The sequence below is a fragment of the Nematolebias whitei genome, chromosome 8 (assembly GCF_014905685.2).
Source record: "Nematolebias whitei isolate Nwh7 chromosome 8, NemWhi1, whole genome shotgun sequence".
NCBI classification, from domain to species: Eukaryota; Metazoa; Chordata; class Actinopteri; order Cyprinodontiformes; family Rivulidae; genus Nematolebias; species Nematolebias whitei.
The window spans coordinates 8,204,704-8,229,253 of record NC_056505.1 but is presented as its reverse complement, the minus strand read 5'-3'; the positions used below and the strand labels follow the sequence as shown (position 1 = coordinate 8,229,253).

At 39.3% G+C, this 24,550-nt stretch overlaps 2 protein-coding genes across 2 annotated transcripts in view; one reads left to right on the top strand and one right to left on the bottom strand.

Moving 5' to 3' along the window:
• prodhb (proline dehydrogenase (oxidase) 1b) overlaps nucleotides 1–1,920 on the bottom strand; it is a 20,175-nt gene extending 18,255 nt beyond the window's left edge. The window contains exon 1 of the mRNA XM_037680227.1: nucleotides 1,579–1,920. Coding sequence (XP_037536155.1) covers nucleotides 1,579–1,920 — 342 coding nt within the window. The remainder of the gene's footprint in view (nucleotides 1–1,578) is intronic.
• Nucleotides 1,921–3,640: 1,720 nt separating this feature from the next.
• Nucleotides 3,641–21,846, top strand: scarf2 (scavenger receptor class F, member 2). The gene is made up of 13 exons (XM_037680024.1): nucleotides 3,641–3,664; nucleotides 3,810–3,910; nucleotides 4,194–4,238; nucleotides 6,725–6,783; nucleotides 6,867–6,968; nucleotides 8,198–8,717; nucleotides 9,164–9,382; nucleotides 9,535–9,663; nucleotides 9,956–10,059; nucleotides 11,117–11,231; nucleotides 11,454–11,578; nucleotides 19,547–19,705; nucleotides 20,528–21,846. Exons 1-13 carry the CDS (start codon nucleotides 3,641–3,643, stop codon nucleotides 21,736–21,738), a joined length of 2,913 nt encoding a protein of 970 aa, XP_037535952.1. The 3' UTR covers nucleotides 21,739–21,846.
• Nucleotides 21,847–24,550: the final 2,704 nt, after the last annotated feature.

The following is a 24,550-nucleotide window of genomic DNA, read 5'->3' as shown; positions in this document are numbered from 1 at the left end:
CTTTTATATTGGTGAGTTATTTAGATTGAATGGTCGATATCCGATATTTTACTTTATTGCTAATATCGGCCGATACCGATACCATGCCGATAATATCGTGCATCTCTAAAAAGAAAAAAGGGCATTTAAAACCTTTACTCCAATGTTGATTTGTATTAAAGACAACAACTGGTTTAAAGAATGAGCCATTTGAGTCACTGGTAGTCAGAAATGTCAAATGTCTGCATAGGCAATGTTTAATATTTGGTCTTGCCATGTGGTTTTCGAATCATTGTCCAATTTTCTAACAATTTAATTGTTAAAAAAGTACAAGCCATATGCTTGCCATGCAGATTTAGAAACCACGTTTCGCATTTGGTTGAGGTTATGAAACGGTCTGCTTGGAGTTGACATGCAAGGTTAGAAAAAACAAATTGTAACTTGAGATGTGGGTTACTTCAAGTGGTTACACAGGAGTGTGGGTTCAAACCATCAACTGCAAACACTGGATTATATTGAGGCCCCAGTCTGGGGTTTGAACATTGGTAATAAGTTTAGTTTTTTCATAATAGAATTATGCGGCCGAGTGGTCTACACATTGGATTTAGGCTCCAGTCTCTGCGGAGGCGTGGGTTTGAACCCCACTGCTGCACCTTTGTATCACTGGTCCCAAACTCTCAACTCAAAATGAACCTTATTAAAAGGTGGCGGGACAGCTGACACGGTGTCAAAGAGCTACTGTTTGATTCCCTGCAATGTCCATATGTTGAGGTGTCCTTAAGCAAGACACATATTCCTGAACTGCTCCTGCCCAGTGCTCCACTTTTGTGTATCCAACATGTGTGATGCATCAAATGCAGAAAATACATTTCAGCATTATTTAAGCACTTGAAGTCCAAGAAAATGGGGAGTGTAGTAAAGAGGTAAAAAAAAAAAGAGAGTCCAGGCAGGATGGGGTGGATGGCGAAAAGTTTCAGGAGTGATTTGTGACTAAAGGGTGTCAGCAAAAGTCAAAGGAAAAGTTTACAAGACAGTGGTGAGACCAGCTATAATGTATGGTCTGGAGACAGACACATGGACAAAAAGACAGGAGACAGAACTGGAAGTAGAAATGAAGATGAGGTTCTCCTTGGGAGTGACAAGAGGGGATAAGATTAGGAATGAGATCATGAGAGGTACAGCACAGGTTGAACAACTGGGACATAAAGTTAGAGAGGACACACTGAGATGGTTTGGACATGTCCAGAGGAGTGGGTATACTGGTAGAAGGATGTTAGAAATGCAGCTGCCAGGAAAAAGACAAAGAGGAGATAAATGGATGCAGTTAGAGAGGACATGGAGGTAGTTGGAGTGAGGACAGAGGATGCAGAGGACAGAGATGGAGGAGGATGACTCGCTGTGGCGACCCCTGAAGAGGGAAAAGCCGAAAGAAGAAGAAGATTTGGGTATAAACAAAGATGACACAGCACGCTGAGTACAGGCAACTAAAAGTGTATAAATTGTACTATTAAGGATAATAACTGTACTCATAACCATACAGATTTTTAATTTTCAACTCAAATATGTAGTCAGATGTTGAATCTAATAGCACTTCATTACCTCCGCGTTGTTATCAACCAGGAAGTCATAGGAACAAAGTTTGAAAACCACCAAACTTCTGAGCAGCTCTAACGAGTCTTTGCTTTTAAAGGCCTCTCTGGTCCGGTCCAAGTCAACGGAGATGTCATTAACAGCGGAGGCAGGTGGGACACGCTCCGTCCTCCCGGGCTTCCGGGGAGCTTGGAACCGAGCTGAGGCTCGCAGAGCGCCGCCGCGGCTTCTTCCAGACTCCGCCCGCTGCTCGGAGCCCGAGGTGACGGTGGAGCGGAGCCCGAGGTCGGACAGTAACCGCTTCTCTGCAGCGGCCCGTGGGAGGGCTGAGGCGGTTCTGACCCACAACATCCGGCAGGGAGAAGGTAAATGTCAGGGAGGGCAAAGTTAGCTAAACATGCTGCCTGCGCGCGACAGTGTAAACAGAAACAGGATGTTAAACTAAACTCGAAGCACCTGATTGGTGGAGAGCTTGTGACGTCACGGCCGCTCTCCCAAAAATAAACAGGTTAGATGAAACTTTACATAACTTGGCAAAATTTAATAAAGTTTTTTTGTTTGTTTGTTTTTTTGAAGGGATAACTTCCAGATAGCACTCTGTAGTTTTACAATATAGTATAGTATAATATAGTGTAGTTTTATTATTGTATTGAGTGACTAAGGGCTTTAATAACTAAACATGTGGGTCTTTTGTTTGCATCATATTTAATGTTTACGTACACATTTGTCTTTCATGTAACATGTTTAGTATTTTAACATGTTATGAAATATTACAATTGCTCAAACCTGCTATAAAATTTACATGAACATCAGAAGAATAAAAGTACAAAATAGTTTTTTTTTTAAATAATAGGCTTGCACACTTATAAAATAAATAAAGTGCTTTGTGTTGTCATCATTGCATGTTCCCAAACAATGGCGAAATTGGTTCTTTGCATTTAACCCACCACACCTGGGATACACCCAGGTGGAGCAGTGGGCAGCTATATCTCATGTCATATATGCCATATATATGTCACATACACCTATAGAGTATGTCACTACCTTACCATCATAATTCAATTAATGTCAATGTTACTACAATAACCTGTCATACAACCTGTGTAGTATGTGTTAGTTATGTGCAATATTCAGTATATCATGTGCATTTAAGCTTATATTACCACATGTGAAATACTAATTCATACAAATTAATCCTACTTGCACTATTATATTCTACCATGTTGTTGTTTACTGTCTCTTTTGGACCTTGTAAATGCATTTTTTCCCACTTTTTTGTATTTTATTTTGTACCCTTATTGCATGCTTTAATATTTCTTGTTTGTTTTTTTGTTCTTAGCGAGTCAAATCGGTTTTTCTCATCCTAAACATTTCATTGCACTGCTGACCTTGTGCCAACCTGCATATGACAATTAAACAACACAGCATTCAGCTGGACCAAATGAACCAGTTTTTGTTCTAACATTTCAGCACAGTGGAATCAATTAACAATTAAACATAAGAATTTTTGCTTTTTTTATTGTACGTAGATTTAGAAATATTTATATAAGGAGTCAATGCATTCAGAATATTTTCTTGCAATAACTAAAAAAAAAAAAAAAAAAGAATATGTGTGCCAACCCTGGATACAGTTGAGCTGGTTGTGTTTACTGGAAGAGGCATGGAGCCAGATGTTAGGGTGCATCCTTTTAACAGAGGGGGGAGCTATTGTCTCATATGTCCATGAACAACACAGTGGCATGCGCGCACACACTTTCCATTCATCCACAAAAGTCTTAGACTTTTTTTAAAAAGTAGATTACTGCTTTATAAATCCCAATGTGCTATTTGAAAATAAATCACAAATACAATTATGCAAAGTATTGTGTTTACTGATTTGTTTGTAACAATTGTGAACATTTTCACTGAAACGAAGTACATTTTCCATCTTATTAAAGTACTTTTCTCATAATCATGTCTTTTAACAAAAAAAAAACTCGAGTTCTTTAGGTCGTGCTTTTATTCAGGCTTAAAGCAGCCCATGTTGCCCCCAAGTTACCCATAAAGCCTTGTATGTAAATTTGGTGGAGGCATGGCGCACAAAGCCAAAGATAGAGTAACAAATCAGGAATTTCCCTTCAGCTGCTCCTGAGCGCGCACGAGAGGAGCCGCGCGTCTCCACAGAAGAATAAACGGTGCCATCATCTTCATCATCTTTATGACTGTCTGATAAAGTTTTCTAACGATTTCCGCATTTCCAGACGCGCAGGGGGAGACATTTGGAGAGGTTTTTCTCTTGGATGGCGCAGCAGAGGCAGAAAACTGACCGATGTGGAAGTGTGGACTCCAAGACCAGCTGCTGGTTCAGCTTTAACCACCGAGGTTTTACAGTGGTTTTACAGGTGCCAAAACCCAGCAACAATAACTAAAAGGAGTCTGAAAAGTTCTTTCGTAAAGTTCATCATCCATCTGGACCATGCGCACGAGTGGAATAAAAACGGAGAAACGTCCTCTTTAAAAGTTTTGACGGAGGAAAATGCGGAATAAAAGCTGCGTTTAAAGGATGCTGCTGCTTTTACAATGGAAGTAAAGAACTCGTTCGCGGTTCCTGTGGTGGTTTGTCTCTTCTTTCTCTGCGTTTTCAGCCAAGAACTCAACCCGAAAGGCAGGAATGTGTGCAAAGCGCCGGGGTAAGAACCACAAACTGTTCAGTCCAAACTTTCTGCGCAAGTTCTGACAATGTGATGTTCAGACAAAGTCAACCATTTAATGAAAAATAAATAAATAAATGGCTCATTTCATATTAAAAGTTGAATTGTCCTACATGCTTGACGAAAATATGTGCTTTAAAACTTTACCTTTGCCTTGTTAACTCAAAAACAATGAAAACGCATAGAAAAAGAAGCGTTTTTATGTCATTATGGACACAGTTTTCATAATGTTCAGGTTGACCTATTTTTACAAATAACGCGGACTCTGTCTGCTGAGGCCACAGGAGGAGGGGCCCATTGAAGAAAGCAGTTCTGCAGATGTTCACCTCACATCTGGAGCAGTGTTTTCACCTCTAGTGGGCGCTGCTTTGGACTCTAAACAGCATCTCATGTCCTGCGAGCCTTTGTGGCACAGTTTGATACCAATAATGTTGTTTACCCTTTTTAAAGAAGGATATTAAATTTAGATAGCCGTAGAAATTTAGTAAAATTTTAAAAATAAAGCATGTCATGAAACTGCCTGTAAATGTCTGAGTTGTTGTGTGACAGGAAAGTTGACTGAGCATTCCAGCTGAAATTTTACATTTTACCTCGTCTTTTGCTACATTAACTTTTCTGCTAGTTTTCGCTAACCTTTTAGCTTTTAGCTACTGTCTTGCTATGTTTAGCTTGTAGCTAGCTTTTTGCAACTTTGCTTCTAATACCATCTTGCTGAGTTTAGGATAGGCCTTTAGCTACATTTGGCTTTTAGCTACTCTTTTACACTCAACATGTTCAGTGGCTAGAGCTTTGCTACTCTGTTCCCAGCCTTTCACTACTTCTGTTAGTTTTTAGTGTTCTGCTGTTTTTTTAATATTTAAATAACTGTGTTTTTAGCTTCTTAAGCATATTTCAGCAGTAATTCAGCTCTCAGCATTCACACCACACTGTTTATTTAAAGATGTTTCTTTCCTTGTTTAGTTTAGTTCGTCAGTTTTCTCCTGTAATGTGCTGTTTAAGCAAATTAATCAATGATTTTTAATAAATGTGCTGTTTGTGCTTGTGTCATAACAAACCAAATAGAACATGCATTATTTGTAAGTCAAACACTCCAGTTAACTTTTTTTACGGTGACTAATGTTTTAAGTCAGTATTTTGCAATGCATTATGGTCTACTGTATTCATGCCTACTTTTGGTTCATTGAAATAGTCTAAAAACTGTGTTCATGCTAAGTTTAAGCTGTGCTCTGCAGTCATTCGGATACATATTGGGAACATTTAGCTATCGCAACAGGAAAAAAAAACCCAGTTAAATTAATGTATCTATATAAATGTCAGTAAAAAAGCAGATGTGAAGAACCAAAAAGCTGAACACTGACCTTGTTTACCAGAATAGCTATGAATGTGTTTGGGGTGTCGTGCTGATATTGCACATGTGCATTAGTTTATGTGAAAAGGTCGATTTCCTGCACATTCAGATCAAAAGTCATCAGAGAACCTGCTCTTTAAAGCCCAAACTGTTAAACTTCTTGTTTATTCAGTACTCGCCATTCGCTTGCCTTTCTGTAACAGTTTTATTTCTTCGCCATTGAGTTGTTTGAATTAAAGGAAGTAGTTCAGATTTTATCATCACTTGTCAGCATTTCCATCGTGTCCTCACATTACACAATCAGCTGCTGCATTACGATGATAATACAGTCTAACGTGGCTGCGATGTTGCTTTTCAGCACTTTTATGCTTTTTAAACCGAGGCTAAATCCTGTGACGTTTCAGAAAACAAGTTGTGAAAGTTATTAAAAGTGATTACACAATGATGTAAAGGCTCATAGGACTAAACAAAATGTATGCTTTTATAATTCCAAATTAACTTTAAGCATATTCTGATTCTATTTTTACAAAAAGATCACTAATTTTTAGAATAAAACTCCTGAAAAATGTAATAATCACAGTAAAAACAAAAATAAAAATCATCCTTTTATCATGATGAGTCAAAAACCAGAGATTAGATCTACAGTGTTAGACACGTGGCTGTTTTGGCAGGATAAAACACAGTCCTGCTCGCTTGAAAGGAGCCACCATCTTCAAAGAATTTAGAGGAAGCTGACGTGTTGCAGGGGCCTAAAGAGGTCGCAGGCATGAGAGGAAGAGGAGACACATCCGTTCTTTCCTGTCAGGCCTCAAACTGTCTGCAAAATATTGCCATTAAGTATTCTTGCTCCTTCCCCAAAGGCTGAGGAGCCGGATAACATGATTAACTGCACAGATTCAGAGGTTAAGCCCTTTAGAGAGCATTTATCTTACACAGACATGGAATTACCCGCAATGAGGTCATTGCACGACAATGTCCCAAACATTTGCATCATGTACAGTTGTTTGTGGGTTAGCATTAACAAACTAGGAGTGGACGTTGCCTCTTCAGTGCATTTTTTTATTTATTTTTTTATTTGTCATTCTGTTCTTATTTTGTACCACACAAACGTTTCCAGGTCGCCAGGATCGGTTTGTTGCAGTGGATGGAAGCAGCTAGGGGATGAATGTCTGACAGGTATGTGCAGTAGTGCTATCATTCATCCAAACATGTCAAACGGTTCATTGTGCATTCATTTGGCCCATTTTGTTTCACCTCAGCTTTATGTGAAGGCAACTTCACCTGCAATGAAAATGAGGTGTGTGTCAGGCCGAATGAATGTCGTTGCCGTCATGGATACTTTGGAGCCAGCTGTGACACAAGTAAGGTTTTACTTTATCCACTTTTTTACAATTAGGTGATTTTGCGTGTGTTTACGGGTGGTGTTTTGAGACCAGTAAAGTTGAAATGGTTAATCTGAGACTCCATAAGATCAAGGGTGTAGAAGTGTTTGGTCCAGGAAACCAGGTTAAAATATTTTACAATGGAGGGAATGGCATGAACTTCTGCTGTAACTTCTGAGGCATTTAACTAACGAGTAACCAACCAATTAGAAAATGTAAGCATCCATCCATCCATCCATCCGTCCGTCCGTCCATCATCATTACCCACTTTCTGTGCAGAGTAGCAGGGATGCAGGTAATCCTGTAGACTCCTGTAAAAAAAACAGGGTACAGCTTGGGCAGGTCCTGAGAGGCAAACAAGACAGGAAAGTTTTCACATTCTCATCCACACTATAGGGAAGGTTTCGGCATTAGGGTCAGGGTTAGGGTCTTTGCATGCTTATGGTTCTTGGAAGTGGGGTATCCCCAAAGAACCCTCACAAGAGGAGAACATGCAAACATCACAAAGAAGGGCCCCTGGCCAGAGGCAAACCTGCACCCTTCTAGCCTTTAGCCACTTTCCTGAGCCGACTGCAAGCTACCACGTCAAATAATAAATTACAAACAGTATGAAACTTGCCAAATGCACAACTGTAGGGAAAACCATGATTAACACGCTGTTAAAACAAAACAAAACAAAAACAAATTAAAAACTCCTCAAAACTCATTTTTTTAGGAACAGAAATGGATTGTAGCTGATAGTGCCACGAGGGCAGGACGCCGATGTAATGGTTAGCACTGTTACCTCACACCTAGAAGGACCTTGGTTAAATAAAGGTTAACAAATGAATGTTTTATTTATGTCAAGCCTTTTAAATGTAAGTCTGCACAAAACTGGACCTTTTCATTTTTGTTACTTCAGGCACATAACTTTGTTTTAATGTTTAAAAAGCTCACTCTTTCGGTCAGAGCAATAAAACTGGTGCAATAACGAATTTAGGTGGACTCAGCTAATTCCACCTGGTGGTCAACAAGTTAATACATGCTGTTTAAATTGATATTTTGGGCTTCTTTTAATGTAATTCTGACTCAGTGCACTTTGATTTAATTGGCATAGGTGTGTAAGCATTATTATTTTAGAAGTGGTTGTGCTAGTTGAAAGTATTAGCACACTTCTTAAGTCACTATAGATTGTTTCACAGAGTCCTGATTACTTTGTGTTTTGACAGAGTGCCCTGCCCAGTTCTGGGGACCTGACTGCAAGGGGAAATGTAACTGTTATCCTAATGGCCAGTGTGATGATTTGACTGGGAAGTGTACCTGCAACCACAATCGCTGGGGATCTCACTGCGAGAAGCCTTGCCTATGTCAAAAGGGCAAGTGTGACCAGGAAACAGGAAAGTGTGCATGCCACCCTGGAGTCTGGGGTCCACAGTGCAACAACAACTGCTACTGCAGCGTCAACTCCATGTGCGATGTGAACACAGGCCGATGTCTGTGCCATCCTGGATGGACGGGGAGGAACTGTGCTGCCCAGTGTAACTGCAACAACTCGCCCTGCGACCAGTACATGGGACGGTGCCAGTGTCGGGAGAAGCTGTGGGGTCCACGGTGTGAAAGATACTGCCAGTGTGTCCATGGCAAGTGCAACCAGGCTGATGGATCATGTACCTGCACTCCTGGTTATCGTGGGAAATTCTGCAGGGAACCATGTCCTGCTGGGTTCTATGGTCAAAACTGCAGAAACAGGTGAGGAGAAAAACAAAAGTCAGACCGCAATTTTACCTTGTCCAAGAAATGGGAAGCGTGCCGTTTTACAGATGCTCGTTGGTCATTTTCCTTGTCTGAACTATGCTAAGTGCTTTTGTGATTTGGCTATGTGCTGCAGCTGATACAGCTTCTAAACACGTTACTCATTGTAGCAAAACAGGGTAAGATATAATAGCCGGTCTTCATATTATCCCATAATCATCCACCAACATGTGGAAGAAATTTATCCTGAGTGTTTACAATCTGTACCACAAAAATAATTCCCCAAAAGACTGCGCAAACAGTTCAGCGTTGGATGTCACTCCTTACAATAAATGATCACCAGTTTGGCATACGTTGTAATCCTTAAAATGAAGATAAGAAAACAATTGTTTTGTGGACAATATACATCATAGCTTTTCCTCTTTGCTCTTCGGGGGCTTTAGGTGTGGGCATTGCAAAGGCCAGCAGCCCTGCAAGGTGACAGAGGGACGCTGCATCACCTGCGAAAGAGGCTGGAACGGGACACGGTGCGATCAGCTTTGCTCCAAAGGCTTCTTTGGTGAAAACTGCCAGGAAGTGTGTCCTGCCTGCAAGGACGGTCACCACTGTGACCCCATCCAGGGAAAATGTTCTCACTGTAATCCTGGCTGGATTGGGGACAGGTAAAAAAAAACAACTACTGAATATGTTTTGATCAAAAGAATGATTCAACGTTAGACCCCATAGTAATTTTTGAATGCTCATACTGCCTTTCTATTTTTAAATTACCTTCAATCATGACTTTTAACTAGAGACTTCTTTCTATATGTGGCAGGTGTGAGGTGCGCTGTCCCAATGGCACGTATGGCGAGAACTGTGAAAACAACTGTAGTCACTGTTTTAATGGCATCTGCCATGTTGTCACCGGAGAATGCCTTTGTGACCCAGGCTTTTATGGCCCCTAGTAAGTCACAAGAAAAATTTGAAAAAAGCATCTTTATCCCCTTGTCAGATTAACAGTATCCAATAAAAAAGGATCAAATGCTTTCATATTCCGTTTGTCACACTCCTACAAATCTTAGAAACCAAAGAAATACTTTTACAGCTTGAGGACTCAACACTTTCTTGACAATCTCATCACAGAAAACAAGAACAAAGACTTTACTCGCACATTTGCTTTCTTTGTTCCATTTCACACATGTGCCACCTGCAATACATTAAACACATGTTGCCTTTGTCTCTCTTTCCTACTTAAGCTGCAATATGACCTGTCAGCCTGGCCAGTATGGAGTCAACTGCAACCAAACCTGCCCCTGCTATACCAAGAACTGCGATCCGGTGTCTGGTGCATGCCATCTCCGTAAGAAAGACCTTTCTTATAAGCGACCTTAGACTTTGTGATCAGTTTATAATGGAAAGCTGCTTTTATCACGTTCTTCCTGAGAGGGATTTGTACGTAGCTCTCCATGCTGCAGAAACTAAAATAACTCAGAGGGTTTGTCGTACACGACAGCAGTTGTCATTGTGTATTAATTGAATAACAGCTGGCTGTACAAACCAAGTAGCAACAAATACAACTATTCAGGTCAATGTGTCTAGTGGGAGACTTAGGGGCCCTGACAGCATTTCCAGACCAAAACCGGTGTCCTTTTTATGGCTGTGATTGTTGGCTCTATTCCTGTCCAGCCTGAGCAGAGGGAAATGAAGGAAGGAAGGAAGAAGAAATGAAAAGGGGGATAGAGAAATGGAAAGAAAAAGAAAAAACTAAAATGTAGGTGGAGTAAAGAAAAAATATGTCAATGGTTTAGCAGGAGCTGTAGCTAAAAGCACACGGAAACGGCTGGGATACTGGCCAGCAGACATGATAAATGGTGGCAGGTTGGTTAGTGATATCACAGGACCTTGTCACTCTTGCATCACCCCCTTTTCAAAATCAACAATTAAAACGTAACACACCTAATATTTACACGATACCCCTGACCGAAATCTATTCTCCACATTTTTTCATTCTCATCTGTCCTTGCAAGCACAAAAATACTCTATAGTTATGCAACACTGTATTTTATTACATTTGGGGTGTATCCCACTTGGAAACGGGAGGGGTGTTAATAAATCATTGAGGATTTATGATGATGGGCATTTAATAAAAAGGGGCTGAAAGGAGGAAACTTTTTGAAAAAAAATAAAAAGTGTTTTATGCCCCGTTTTCAAAAAAATAAAAGCTTCACTTTGACTTAATCCCAATCTTCTGATCATCTGAATGCAGTTTTATTTCTAATCCATCTAAAACCACTAATTGCTACAGTTTTTACAGTTAGCCAGGATAACAAGAAACCTTAATTAATTAATTTATTTTGAAAATGGCATACCCTGCACACATGTGGCGCACCCAGTATTGCCTGCATTTTATCTTTCAGAGCCCAACCAGCGGATGGGTGTGATCGCAGCTGGCTCGTTGGTCTCCTTTTTACTGATTGTCTTTCTTTCACTGCTGTGCTGCTGCTGCCTCTGCCAACTCAAAGACAAGCACAAGTGAGTGAAAGACAAGAATCATAAGGAGAAAAAAATATATTTATATCACTGAATGAATAAATGATTTTAATCTAAGCATTTCTTTTGCACACTGACCTGACTGTGTGGTTGTGGCAGAATGCGAGTCCTCTTTTGGGGGCTCTATGGAGGCAGACAGCCAGGTCTTAAATGCCTCTTTTGAATGATTCATTTTGGATTTCCATGCCATCATCCCCTTTGCAGTGCTAACCAAGACAATTCCACCAGCAACAAAAAAGCCAAGCGGATTTTGTGTGGACGATTCAGCAGAATCAGCACCAAACTTCCCCGTATTCCACTGAGGCGACAGAAACTGCCCAAAGTAGTCGGTAAGCCCCTAAACTTCTCTCACATCTCTCCGCATCACTGCCAGAGGCTATATTTCACGTTTTGTGTGATTTTACAATGTAGAAGTTGAATAATTTGTAGGTTTTTGTAACATTTAAATGTTTCCAGCTTTGCACAGACAATGGCAGCAATAAATGTCCGTCAGTGTGAGCATTTTCCCTCGGCGCTACGTTTGTCTGCTGTGTAGAAGATGAATAGGGTTGAAAAGGGTACGATGGCTGCCAGGCGAGAACGGGGTTTCATTTGAAAGGAATGCACTGGTTTTAGACCCCCTTATTATTCTTGGCACTTTTGAAATCCATGTGTTCATATTATTACAACCCTAAACTTTTCTCCTCATTTTCTTTCCCTTTTTCCATCATTTTTTTCCTCCTTCAACTTTTTTTCTCTGCTAAAAAGGAGGGCGTGTTATTAAATGATGGCAAGTGGTTGTTGGGGGGGCATCTGGTGAGTGACACTCTATCAAAGGCTGCACTGTTTGGGTAAACGCTGCCGCTCCGTGCGGAGGTCTCGTGGCGTGTGACAGATCTGTCTGCGACCGCAGACACTTTTTTTTATTTTTTATTGTAAACAGAAATGATAGGCTGATCTTTAAAACCTCACTGCAACAGTTTGCCGTGTTTGTTTGTTCTACTTGCTCAGTATTCAGAAATATTTTTAGAATAGACTTTCACTGCTGGATTTAAATGCTGGATTTTTACATGAGCCCATCTTGCATTCTTTACCAAAATTGTAACAATGAACAGTAGCTCTGACATGAAATGGCAAAAAAAAAAAAAAAAATGGATTGCAAACTGCTGCATAAATATTGAACATTATAATGAATTTGTACATTATTTATGCACATTTTCTAAATTTTGAAGACGGTCTTCTTATTTTTACATAGAATTATACTAACTATGAAAATGTCTGGCAGCACGGTGGCGCAACTGGTAGAGCTGCTGCCTCTCAGCGAGCAGGTCCTTGGTTTAAACCCCGGTACAGGGGCCTTTCTGGGTGGAGTTTGTATGTTCTCTCCGTGCATGCGTGGGTTTTCTCCGAGTGCCCCAGTTTCCTCCCACAGACCAAAAACATGCATGTTAGGCTGATGGGTAACTCTAAATTGTCCCTAGGTGTGAGTGAGAGAGTGAATGGTTGTTTGTCTCTATGTGTCCCTGTGATGGACTTGCGACCCGTCCAGGGTGTACCCCTCCCCTCGCACAGTGATTGCTGGACATGGGCACCAGCGACCCCCGTGACCCAAAATGGAATAAGCGGGTAAAGATAATGGATGGATGGATAGATGAAAATGTCTGGATTTGCTACGCTATATCAGAGATAATGTGATTTGTTGTGACAATGGGAAATGTTCCACTGACAGAAAAACCTAAAGTTTATTAATAACTAAGCAACAAAACCATTAACCAGTCCTTCCGAATGCTTCTCAAAAGCAAAGATTTATATGTTGCATTAGTCGACCTCGTGGCGTCTTTTCTCTGTAAAATGTTCAATCCTTTCTAACATTTTTAATTCCTAAAGATTAACTGACTATCCAGTGACACAGAGCCAAATCATATTTCTTTTTGCTTGAGTACTGCAAATTACAATGCATGTGAATATAAAAAAAAAAAAAGCTTTATGTTTATTGTTGTGAAAGAAGTTACTGAACGTCAGTACTTATGTTTTATTTGACAACTGAATGAGTGATTTTTCCTTTTTCCACCTTATGTTTTGAGCCATACATAATATGCGTCTTATGTCAGATAAATCATCACTTGAATATAGCTCTTGTCAACCTTGTGCAAAATATTAAAGTGATGTTCTTCACTGCCAAAATAAATACCATGTTTATGGCTTTTCCTTAGCCGTATGCAACAAGACTATTAGTCAAACTTAGTTGCAAACCAAAGTTTAACTCATTGCAAAACTTTTCTGTCTGCTCTCATCTTTCTAGTCCAAATTTTTGCATGTTTTCTTTTGGGCTGCCCACAGTAGCATGATCTGGCAGCATTCAGAAACTAACTATGTCAGGAGCTCAACGGTCCTGAACACATGCATTCCAGAGGGGCCCAATGGGGCTGGAAACAGGAAGTGGTCAAATTTACTTCAGCTAGTGTCAGAGCTGTGATTTATTCACACCAGGGTCAGCGTCAATAAAGGTGGCAAACCGAAACTGAAGGATGAAAATGGGTCAGCAGAATTTGTTTACTCCCGTTGGTTCCAGATGCAATCCAGGCAAACTATTGTCACTTTTTCCCCACTTGGCCAAACCAAGGCTGTTTGCTTGAAGTTTAGCATTCCGGTTTAAGTGTATTTACTCCACGCCCCGCATATTCATGGCTGTCCAGCATTCCTTGCATCCTCTGTGTCTAAATGGTTCCTTGTGAATCGGTGCTATGAGCAGCACCATCTGTTTTTTTCATCTTTATTTACCCAAGAGAAGTTGGCTTGAGTTTGCAAATGTTTTCTCAGCAGCACTCAGAATGAAGCTGTGAGCTACGTAATGGAGTGGAAAAAAAAATGTTCTCACACTCAAAAGTCAAATGTGAATGCATCGTTTTAAAAGGAGGACGGTAGATTAAGTTTTAATAGCTTAATATTTTAAAAGTGACAACTTAATAGGAACTGGTTCTTGATCTCTAGGCTGTGATGTCACTCAGTGCAATGTTTGTTTTAGACTCTGCATAGGCCATAACTTATTTATTCTTGTACTACTGGTACGTTTTATCAGTTTCCAAGTTTCCAAAGCTCCATCAGGTATCTGTAGGAGTTTTCTTGCTGCCCTTTACCTCTCAGACCGTTTTCTACTACAGACCCGCAGAGCAACTGAGGCATTGGTCTCTGCAGCTGTGCCCAGTCAATAATGCCCTGTTGTGTGTAGGCTTTCTCACAGCGAGGGATCACAGTGGCGTCGAGTCTGCAGTGCAATCTGCCCCACTAAACCCACAGTCTGGAGGAAGTAGCTTTCAAGGGCAGTTGTTCTTCAACATTGCGTGCATGTAATGCATTACCACATGCATGTAACGTTACAACTGTGCGTGTAAAAAAAGTGTCATGTGTTTTATTGTTGTTGATTAGCACTGACTGATAACTTTGCATAGGTTAGCTGTTCCACATTCCTAAATCAAAGTTTTTCCATTGGTCTGCTGCTGAATGAAGGCCACACACAAACAGAAATAAAAACATACCACATGCCCTCATATTCATTAAGGTATTAGCATATTATTATTTTGTATCCCTTTGTATTTCCATGCAATACACTGAGGCATCAAGTTTACACGTCTGGCTAATAAACTATTTTGTATTTGATAAAATATGTACCATTCTATGTTTCTTTTGGCTGATTCCTTTTGCAGAGGTTGACACTGTGAGCAATCTACTGTTCAACAATGTATATAGTAGTTAGGGCTGGACGATGTGGTCAAAACTTTTATCACGATATATTTCTCAATTTAGGTCGATAACGATATAATTCTGTTATCGATATAAACAATATAAAAGCCTCAGAAAAACTGTACAAACTGTACAAATAAATTAATGTTCACCTTTTATTTGTATTTAGCCTTCAAATAAATTTGAAATCACCATCAAATCAACATAAAACTCTCAACTTTGTCAATATTAATAGTTTGAACTTTAAACAACATGCATGGGTTTCTCTTTTGATACATCTGGGGCTGTTGTTTCAGGGACATGTTGGCTCAGACTTTTATTGTGCTTCAACTTCTGACTCTCAGCAGATTCCATCGAGTGGAAACTCTACAGATTGTGGAACAGGTTCTATGTGTTCCCACCGCTAGTTGGAAGAACTCTCCGTCACATTTTGCAGCACACTGATCTTAGGTAGCTGAACCACGTCTACATCGCCAAATTAGTCTTTCCTCTCTTATCGTTTATGTCATCTGCTTTCTCTTCACTTGAGAAAGCTTGTTCAGTCACATTCTGACGGCCATGGGCACTCATTTTGAAGAGTAAACTTACCGCGGGTTGGAGATTAGCCTAGCCTGCTACCGCTGACTTCTTGAGCTGTGGTGTACGTCGCCACGCACTTACATTGTTGTGTTGTGGCTTTTTCAGTTTGAGTTTAAACTGAAGCACCGCTTCAACCCGAGCAGAAAAAGAAATGTGTCAGTTAAATGCTGTAATCATAGCGTAATGTACACTGCCTGACCAAAAAACAAAACATAAATCGCCACCAAAAAAAAAAAAAGGTCACACACCAATATTTCATTGGACCGCGTTTAGCTTTGATTATGGCATGCGTTCGCTGTGGCATTGTTTCGATAAGCGTCTGCAATGTTACAAGATCTATTTCCATACAGTGTTGCAATAATTGTTCACCAAGATCTTGCATTGATGATGGCAGATTGTGACCACTGTGCAAAGCCTTCTCCAACACATCCCAAAGATTCTCAATGGGGTTAAGGTCTGGACTCTGTGTGGCCAATCCATGTGTGGAAATGTTGTCTCATGCTCCCTGCAACACTCTTTCACAATTCGAGCCTGATGAATCCTGTCATTGTCATCTTGGAATACGCCCGTGCCATCAGGGAAGAAAAAAATCCATTGATGGAATAACCTGGTCATTCAGTATATTCAGGTAGTCAGCTGATCTCATTCTTTGAGCACATACTGTTGTTGTACCGACTGCAGCAACCCCAGATCACAGCACTGCCTGCACAAGCTTGCACAGTAGGCATTATGACTTCACCAGACTCTCTTCTTATGCTGATGCGCCCATCACTCTGGAACAAGGTCAATCTGGACTCATCAGACCACATGACCTTCTTCCGTTGCTCCAGAGTCCAATTTTTATGCTCCCTAGCAAATTGACACATTTTTATTTTTTCTGGTTAGCCTCACTGATTAGTGTTTTTTTTAAGGCTACACAGCTGTTCAGTCCCAATCCCTTGAGTTCCCTTTGCATTGTGCGTGTGGAAATGCTCTACTTTCACTATTAAACATAGTCCTGAGTGCTTCTGTTGTTTTCTTCCATTTGATTTCACCAAATATTTAAGTGATCACTGATCACGATCATTCAGGATTTTTTTTCCGGCCACATTTCTTCCTCGAAGACAATGGGTCCCCACTATCCTTCCAGTTTTAATAATGTGTTGGACAGTTCTTAACCCAATTTTAGTAGTTTCTGCAATCTCCTTAGATGTTTTCTCTGCTTGATGCCAATGATTTGACTCTTCTCAAACAGACTGACATCTTTTCCACGACCACGCGATGGGTCTTTCGACATGGTTGTTTAAGAAATAACAACTCATTGCACCAGTTGGGGTTAAATAACTTGTTGCAGCTGAAAGATCATCAACCATGCAGTAATTATCCAATAGGAGGCTCGTACATATTTGCTTAGTTAAATCCAAGTGGAAACTTTTTTTTGGCCAGGCAGTGTATATCGAAATATCAAAAATGTGCTTACAACTTATATCACCGTTATTGAATGAAATTATTTTGTGATATATATCAATATTGAATTATTGTCCAGCCCTAATAGTAGTCAAATATAGTTTTGTTATAGACAAGACCTTTCATACATGTTAAATTGTTTATAACATTCAAAACTATGAGTTGTGTTTCCTTGCAGCCATTATTACTAATAAAATGTTCTGTTTTGTAATATTTCAAAAATAAACTTGAAGAGCACATTGCTCATTTCTTTACTTTGAAAGAAAGTGATTCAGTGTGGCACCAGTAAGTTACAGGAATAGTTTATTTTTGGGGGATTATGTGACATTGGTAGCAGAAGTTTCTTACCTGCCATAGAAATAGGGGGGGTCTTAGTTTGGAGAAACTGAGGGAAGTTCTCAGGATTCGACTTAATCAAACCAGATCTGTTCATAGATTTCAGCCATTTACGTCACCTCAAACCACAAAAAATGTACCAGTAACAGTTCTTCAAGCAGTTGCTATTACTTTGGCTAGCCATGTTTTACACATTCTACTTTGCAACACATTTCGCCTGGAACACACCGTCAACCAATGTGGTCTTCAGTGTAAATAACCCCAGGCTTGTGTTTAAATGACCAGCTGATGCAGAAGGGATGGTTGTGTAAGTTTTTTAAACAGTATTTGAATAAACCATTGTAAAAAAAATTTAGGTTTGAGTTGTTTTAAATGCCATAAATCCACTCTGGGATAGACTTTGGTGTGACTGACTATCCATTAACTGGATGTTTCAAGAAGAATTTTTCGTTGGTTCAACAAACTGACATCCCTCTGATGACTGTCAATAAAACAGATGGCTGACAGTAACCCCACAGAACCACACGTTAAGTTGTCCTTTTGATAAGTTCTCCAGTGCACAGTCCATCGTAACCATGAAAATTTCATAAAAGTAAACACTGATTTTTTTTTTTGTTTTACAAATTTATTGACAGAAACAAAACTTATGGAATGCAACTATGAGATGAGACTTAAATAATCTTATTTACTAAGAACATTTTATTTTAAGTAATGAGAATTTTTGACAGCTAGACGTAAAACGAGGTTAAGTCCTCTCCACAAATGCACTTTTTCCATTTATCACAGTTTGTATAAGTTACATGAACTGCAAACATCAGCTTATAGATTTTAATGTACCAAAGTACCTCATAGTTTTGTTTGTTTGTTCTGTTGTCGTCATTTTTAAATGTCAAGCAACAACTAAGGAGCCAGGATTCGGTCACACACTGACTTGTTGTGTAGTCTTTTAAATTCCTCAGCATTGGGTTTATCTAAGTGTTAAACAAACGGAGGGAACTTTGTGTCATTGGGCATGTAAACAAGGGCGTCTGATGTGGTTGTTCACGTCAAAGTTACTGGCTAGTGCATTGATCTCAACTGCACTGTTCACACCAGATGGAAAGATAAACCCCAAGTATGCCTCAGAAACCACAGCTGTCCCGAGAATGAAGGGTCAGCAGAAAGCTTCAGTGTCGGATGGGGGCAGGGAAGAAAAGAGTAAGACGCTGAGAGAGAGACAATTTGGCCTACGTATGGATACACACACACACACATATATATACAGTATATATATATATATATAGAATTATAAATAACGCATATAGATACATACATACACACACACACACACACACACACACACACACACACACACACAAACACAATAATAATTTCCTCAAATGATTGGGGTGGCCAAATATTAATCTATAGTGGACAAAGCCACCATTTGCCACCCCCTGTCTCTGCCATTGCACCTGGTCGTGAATACAACTGCTTCCTCCATTCCCCAGGATCTGTCACTCTGCAAAACAATAATGACCATCTCCTTCTATTCTTGAACACAATATAACACCTGACTTGATTATCTTGCACCAAAACAGTTTAAACTTTACAATAACGTGTTTTGTGTTGCCATTATTGTATGTTCCCATACAATGGCAAAATTGGATCTCTGCATTTAACCTTTCCACCCCCAGGTGGTGCAGTGGGCAGCTATTGAGGGTGCCCAGTGAGCAATTGGGGATAGGATGTGCTGCTCAGAGACTCCACGAGATGTGCATTGAATCTGGGGTTTTCTGGTCCCGAGTTGACTGCCCTATCTCTACCTCATCTTGGGCCCTGACAAGCATTCCCTGTTTGGTTCTAGTCCAGAAAAACTACAAGCATTAACAATTCAAATGTCTCAGCAACATTAGACATCAGTGCACTGCATGTTTTCTCTTGTTTCTATTGTTTGAGAAGTTATTTTTATAGAATTTATTGGATATTTTAGTCACAAGAGCTGCTAACCCACCAAAGTAATGAATGTGAACTTCGATGGTTGAACGTTATTCCGTTTGAAAAATAGAGCAACTTTATGGGGAAAATATCCACTTTGTGAAAGAAGCTTAAGATTAAAACCAGTTATTTCAATAAGCCTACCCAAAGTCTGAGTAATAATAGACTGTTGATCATAAAGCATGCAGTAAAACCCTCTAAATAACCTTCTGGCTTCTGCATTTGTTTTGTGTCCTCAGTAGCGCACCATGACCCAGAGAACACCTTCAATTGCAGCTTCATCGAGCCGCCTTCTTCAGCAGCTGAGCAGCCATCCCCCTCCTCGTGGTCATCCCAGGAGTCCTTCTCTTCCTTTGAGAGCGGAGATGAAGGGCCAGTTTACTGTGTTCCACATGAAGGTCAGTCATTACATAAATATATAAACAGTTGGTTATCTAGAATGACCCACCCAAAATTCTGGGTTCATCATTGGCATAGAAGGGATAAACACACACGTACACACTGCATGTGTGTGTGTGTGTAAATGTCTCTAAAGAAGTCAGTTTCTATAGATAAACCATGCAGTGACTTATGCTTTTCTGAAAATCACATTATGGATATAGTTGACTTTTAATCATATACCATGTAGGCCCAGATTTTACTTGAGAACAAGCCAACTTTAAACAGGAAATGGAACAGTCTAGTCGGCGTATGCTACAAATTCATGCCATGACCTAACTCCTTGAAGACTGATGAAAAACACCTGTTGGTTCCACTTTCTATTTTGGAAGCATGACACATATATCAGTCTTTAATGGAGGGATTTTTTTTATTCATTTATTGACTAATGGTGCCAGTATGGTGATTTGGTTTAGTTGTATAAACTTAGAAGCAATGGACTGAGTGAAAAAGAAACAGCAACAACAAATTACATTATGAAGAGGTTTTAAAATGTGATGTATGGACACAATGCTTATATAGCTTTTTGAGTTGAACTGACTTCAACACAAATATCTGACAAAAGTTAATGGAATATTAGTTTTCTACTAGAACAATTCTACCTACTGAGGAATCAGTGAAAGGCTACTATTAAAAGAGAAAACACTAACTGTTCTGTAGAAATTGTAGATTATTTTACATTAGTCCTCTGTTTTGCTATATTGTAAATATTCTTTGACTAGGTAAAACTAATTGATTGAACTAATAGCATCCTTTACTGTTCTACTGCCATTAATCAACAGAATCTGTTATGAGTGAGAGCAAAGAGAAGCAGATTCTCAGCCCTGCGGTGGACGACGAAAATAATCATAATGAAGAGGATGCAGGGGAATACACTTTTCTAAAAGACACAAGTGTCAAGCCAGAAAGCGGTGAGCAGTCCTTACTCAAGTCCTCTGATAGTGAGGGTTCCAACAGCGGCTCTGAGACCGCAGCCCATTATGCCTGCATCACCCGCATCTCCAAGCAATCCAAGGAGGAGAATGGCAAAGGTCGTGATGGCACCCCTACACCAGAGGCCAAGCACAGTGGAAAACCACCAGCTTCACCTGGCAAGCCAAAACCACGCCCACCAGATCCATCTACTAAACCCAAAGTGTCTTGGATACATGGAAATACAACAGGGTCTCCACAGTCAGAGCATCAAGGGGGGATTAAAGTATTTGCATTACCAAAAGAGAAAAACAGAAGCTCCAGTGATGGCTCATCTAAGAGTGAGGAGAGGCAGAGAATGAAGGAAAAGAGTCAAGACCAGCATAAAGACAAGAACAAGGAGACGGATGCAAATGGTTCCCCCAGCAAACACAAACCTCTGCAAGGCAAAATGTCTGGGAATGAGCACAGCAGTCCAAATCACATGGTGCACATCAATGGTGTTGTTCAAAATGCCTTAAAGAAAATAAGTAACTTCCGTTGTTCGTCACCTGAAAAAAAGAGTGTTGAAACTCCAAAGCAGACCCCTAAGGAGCCTCCCAAGAGTCCAAAGGTAATCCATCCTCATATGAACTCTGAAGCAGCCACTCTGCTTGCCGCTCAGCTCAAGGAAAAAACTCAAAGTATCAACAGAAATGAGGGAACAGGACTGACAAAGACCAATGGTCTCTCTTTATCCAAGGGCAATCAAGAGAAGCCCACTCCTCCACAGAAAGCCAAAAGGACCCCCTCCAGTGGACTTGGCCAGCAGGGTTCTGCCAAGCCTCTTCTACCCACTTCAAGCAGCCTCCAGAAGATGGTGGCACCTGTCAGCAACAACTTTGAGACCTCTCAAGTCAAGAGCCCGGAGAAGCAGGACTTAAACGGCTCTAGGACAGGGGACCTGTTGGATTCTACACCAAAGAAGACGCCTATGAAAAAGCCACCAAGGAAGAAAGGAAAAGGTGGCATCTTGGATACACCAGAAAGTAAAACACCCCAGCAAAAGACAGCCATTATGCCACCACAGGTTGTGAAGTAAGTGTTTTAAATAATACAAAATGAACTAAGTTTGTGAAGATTTTTTTTTACCAAAGACTGATTTTTTTAGATGGCAGCAACCACGTAAAGAACGTGTGCGTTGTGACTGACGGACAGTTCGAGAGTAATACATTCTTAAACCAAGGGTGCAATTGTGTCATTGTGTGGAGGTGTACTATTTTAGCATTTATGCATCCTTGTATTAAACGTCAAGAAATATGTTTGTAACCAGTATGTATCTTTTTCACTCTACAACCTGCAGCTATGACTGACACAACTAAGTAAATAATGGAGCAAAGGCATTTTACAAAGTACGCTTGTCTATATGCAATATAAATATACTAAATAAAAACTGCAATTTAGAAAGCAAGTACAAAATTAAACAGCTATTTCCATAATTTTTTTTTCCACGGGTACATAAAAATAGTACGTTATCTCATGATTGCAAGCTATAATGTTATTTGTTCGTTTCTGATAATTGTACATCAAAGATAGCTCTGGAGAAAATCAGTCTTGCTGCAGATGAATATATACGTCAGTGTCAAGTCTGTAAAATGTATAAGCCTTCATCATTATCAAAACTGTTTACAATATATTTCATTTTCAAATAGATTTACAATGTTATTATGGGTTAAAATAATAATAATACAAAATAATGATATTAAATGTTCTAACATTCATAAATATAGCTGCTCCACATCTTCCCTTATATAAGACAGCTGTTTATTGTTGGCACTGGTTTACACTCAATTCTACTATGGATGTTTGAGACACATCTCTGATTTATGTCACTTTGTCAGACATGGTTTGTTAAATCACAGAACTTTGATCATAATGTCAGATGTGTTGTTTGTAACCCAGCTCCTGCTTCTGCCAACACCAGAATGTACTTTTTCTGATTTTTTTTACAGCTATACCATGGGCAGATCTTTGATTTGTCCAATCAAAGGGCTATGAAGGGGTTGCAGTTTGTTTAAAAACAAAAGTACCAAGTATTCAATCAGCTAGCATGCATTATTTGTTGTTCGCAAAATTAGAAAAATGGCGGCACACTGCTGGGTGGGTGTCAGTTCATTTATTTTTGCTGCATTCTTGTTTCATAAAAAATTACTAGCTTTATCCATGTGGTGTTTGTTTCTGGTTTTATCTACACATGACATAATTACTGCATCAGTAAAAGTGTCAGTAATGTTTAATTTGTAACAGTTTGTAACAATTTGTAAGCCCAGTTGTTTACAGTTAGGCTACCAGCAACCGGACATGAGCATGTCAGGGACAACCAGCTTTCAGTGGGGTCCTGTGCCCCTGGGTTCCACCTCTATATCCACCCATGCACAAAATCACTAGACTAAACGCCATTAAATATCACCTTATGTCATGCTTTCAAATGTAATTTAAATACCTTTTTTTCCTGTATCTGATGATAATCTGCAATATTCTGTAATCCTTCTTCTGTAATCCGTTATTAGAGTTATACTTCATCAGAGGCATTATGTAATGTTCCTGGGCTCCGTTTAGAAATGTCAACTTTAAGTGATCTTAGTTTGATGTAAATTGCAGCTGGATAACATGGGGAAAATATTTTGCTCATCAAGGATTGTCTAAAGCTAGCTGATTTGTGCTAAATTAAAAAAAAAAAAAGAAGTTTTATTTGTCTTTGAGTTAAAACTGAGATTAAATGGTACTTTGACTTGTGGAATAAAAATATACCTAAACTGTAAATCAGTTAAGGATCAAAGCTAAATTGCCTATTCACATTGCCAGTGTTTTTTTAAGGCCATGCACGTTAAAGATTTTAGGGTCCGTTATGTAAAATTGGAGTAATTAAGCTTATTAAGTAGAAAAACTATATTTGATGATAGCATTGAAAGTACTTTTCAAAATAAAAGCTATAAACATTGGATAATTAAAAGCAAAAGGCTTTAATAACCTGCCAGTGACGTGTTTTCAGGTCCAGAATGTCACATTTATGGAATGACGTTATAATATGTCTTCATCAAGGTACAAAACATTTTTAAAGTTTTTTTTTCTTTTTTTTTTACTTGTATACGTTGTGTACTTTTTCTTATCTTTGTAAGCTGTGCTTATATGACCTTTCAGGTTCAGTTTTCTTTGGTGTCAATGAAAAGGCTTTTATGTTGTTTTTAGCTTTTTGTTTTTCTGTGTTGCTTATTTTGGGCTCCGAAGCACATCTGCAGTATGAGTACTTCCCTTCTGTAAAGTTTACATTGGCTTTGTAATTGTTCTCTGTTGATGTTATTGTTTGTGTAGCACTTAACTGCATGACGCAGAGTGTAATTATATGGCATTATAGCTGCAGAAGACGACTGTAACCTTTCTGATTTGTTCCATTTGTTGTTGCCTCGGATAAACAAACTTATACAAAAAGATTGTACAAAATTACTGTAATACCACTTTTTATTGCAAATACTAAAAAAAAACACATTGTTCAATTATAAAGTTACAACTTTGTTTGACTGGCCTGTTTTTGAAGACATTTAGAGCATTTTGTTTTTAAATAGGGGCATGAATTATGCAAAGAATCTCACTGTATTTTAGATTATACTGTATATTATATTATTTTATGTATGTTTATGGTGACTTGATTGTACAGAAAAGGACTAGGGCCACCGTGTAAAAAAAGTTTTTTTGTTTTTCTTCTTAATTCTGCGAAAAAATGTCAGTTTTGAGAAAAAGATAGAATTCGATAGATGGATTCTGACTTCAATATCAGAATTCTAACTATTTTCCTGAGACTTAAGAAAAAAAAAGAACCATGGTATATATATATATATATATATATATATCTAGGT

Coding starts and splice junctions, on each gene's coding strand:
- scarf2 (XM_037680024.1), top strand. CDS start 3,641: ATGGCGCACAAAGCCAAAGATAGA. Junction 3,911..4,193: donor GACTCCAAGACCAGCTGCTG/GTTCAGCTTTAA, acceptor CTGCGTTTTCAG/CCAAGAACTCAACCCGAAAG. Junction 10,060..11,116: donor GTCTGGTGCATGCCATCTCC/GTAAGAAAGACC, acceptor TTTATCTTTCAG/AGCCCAACCAGCGGATGGGT.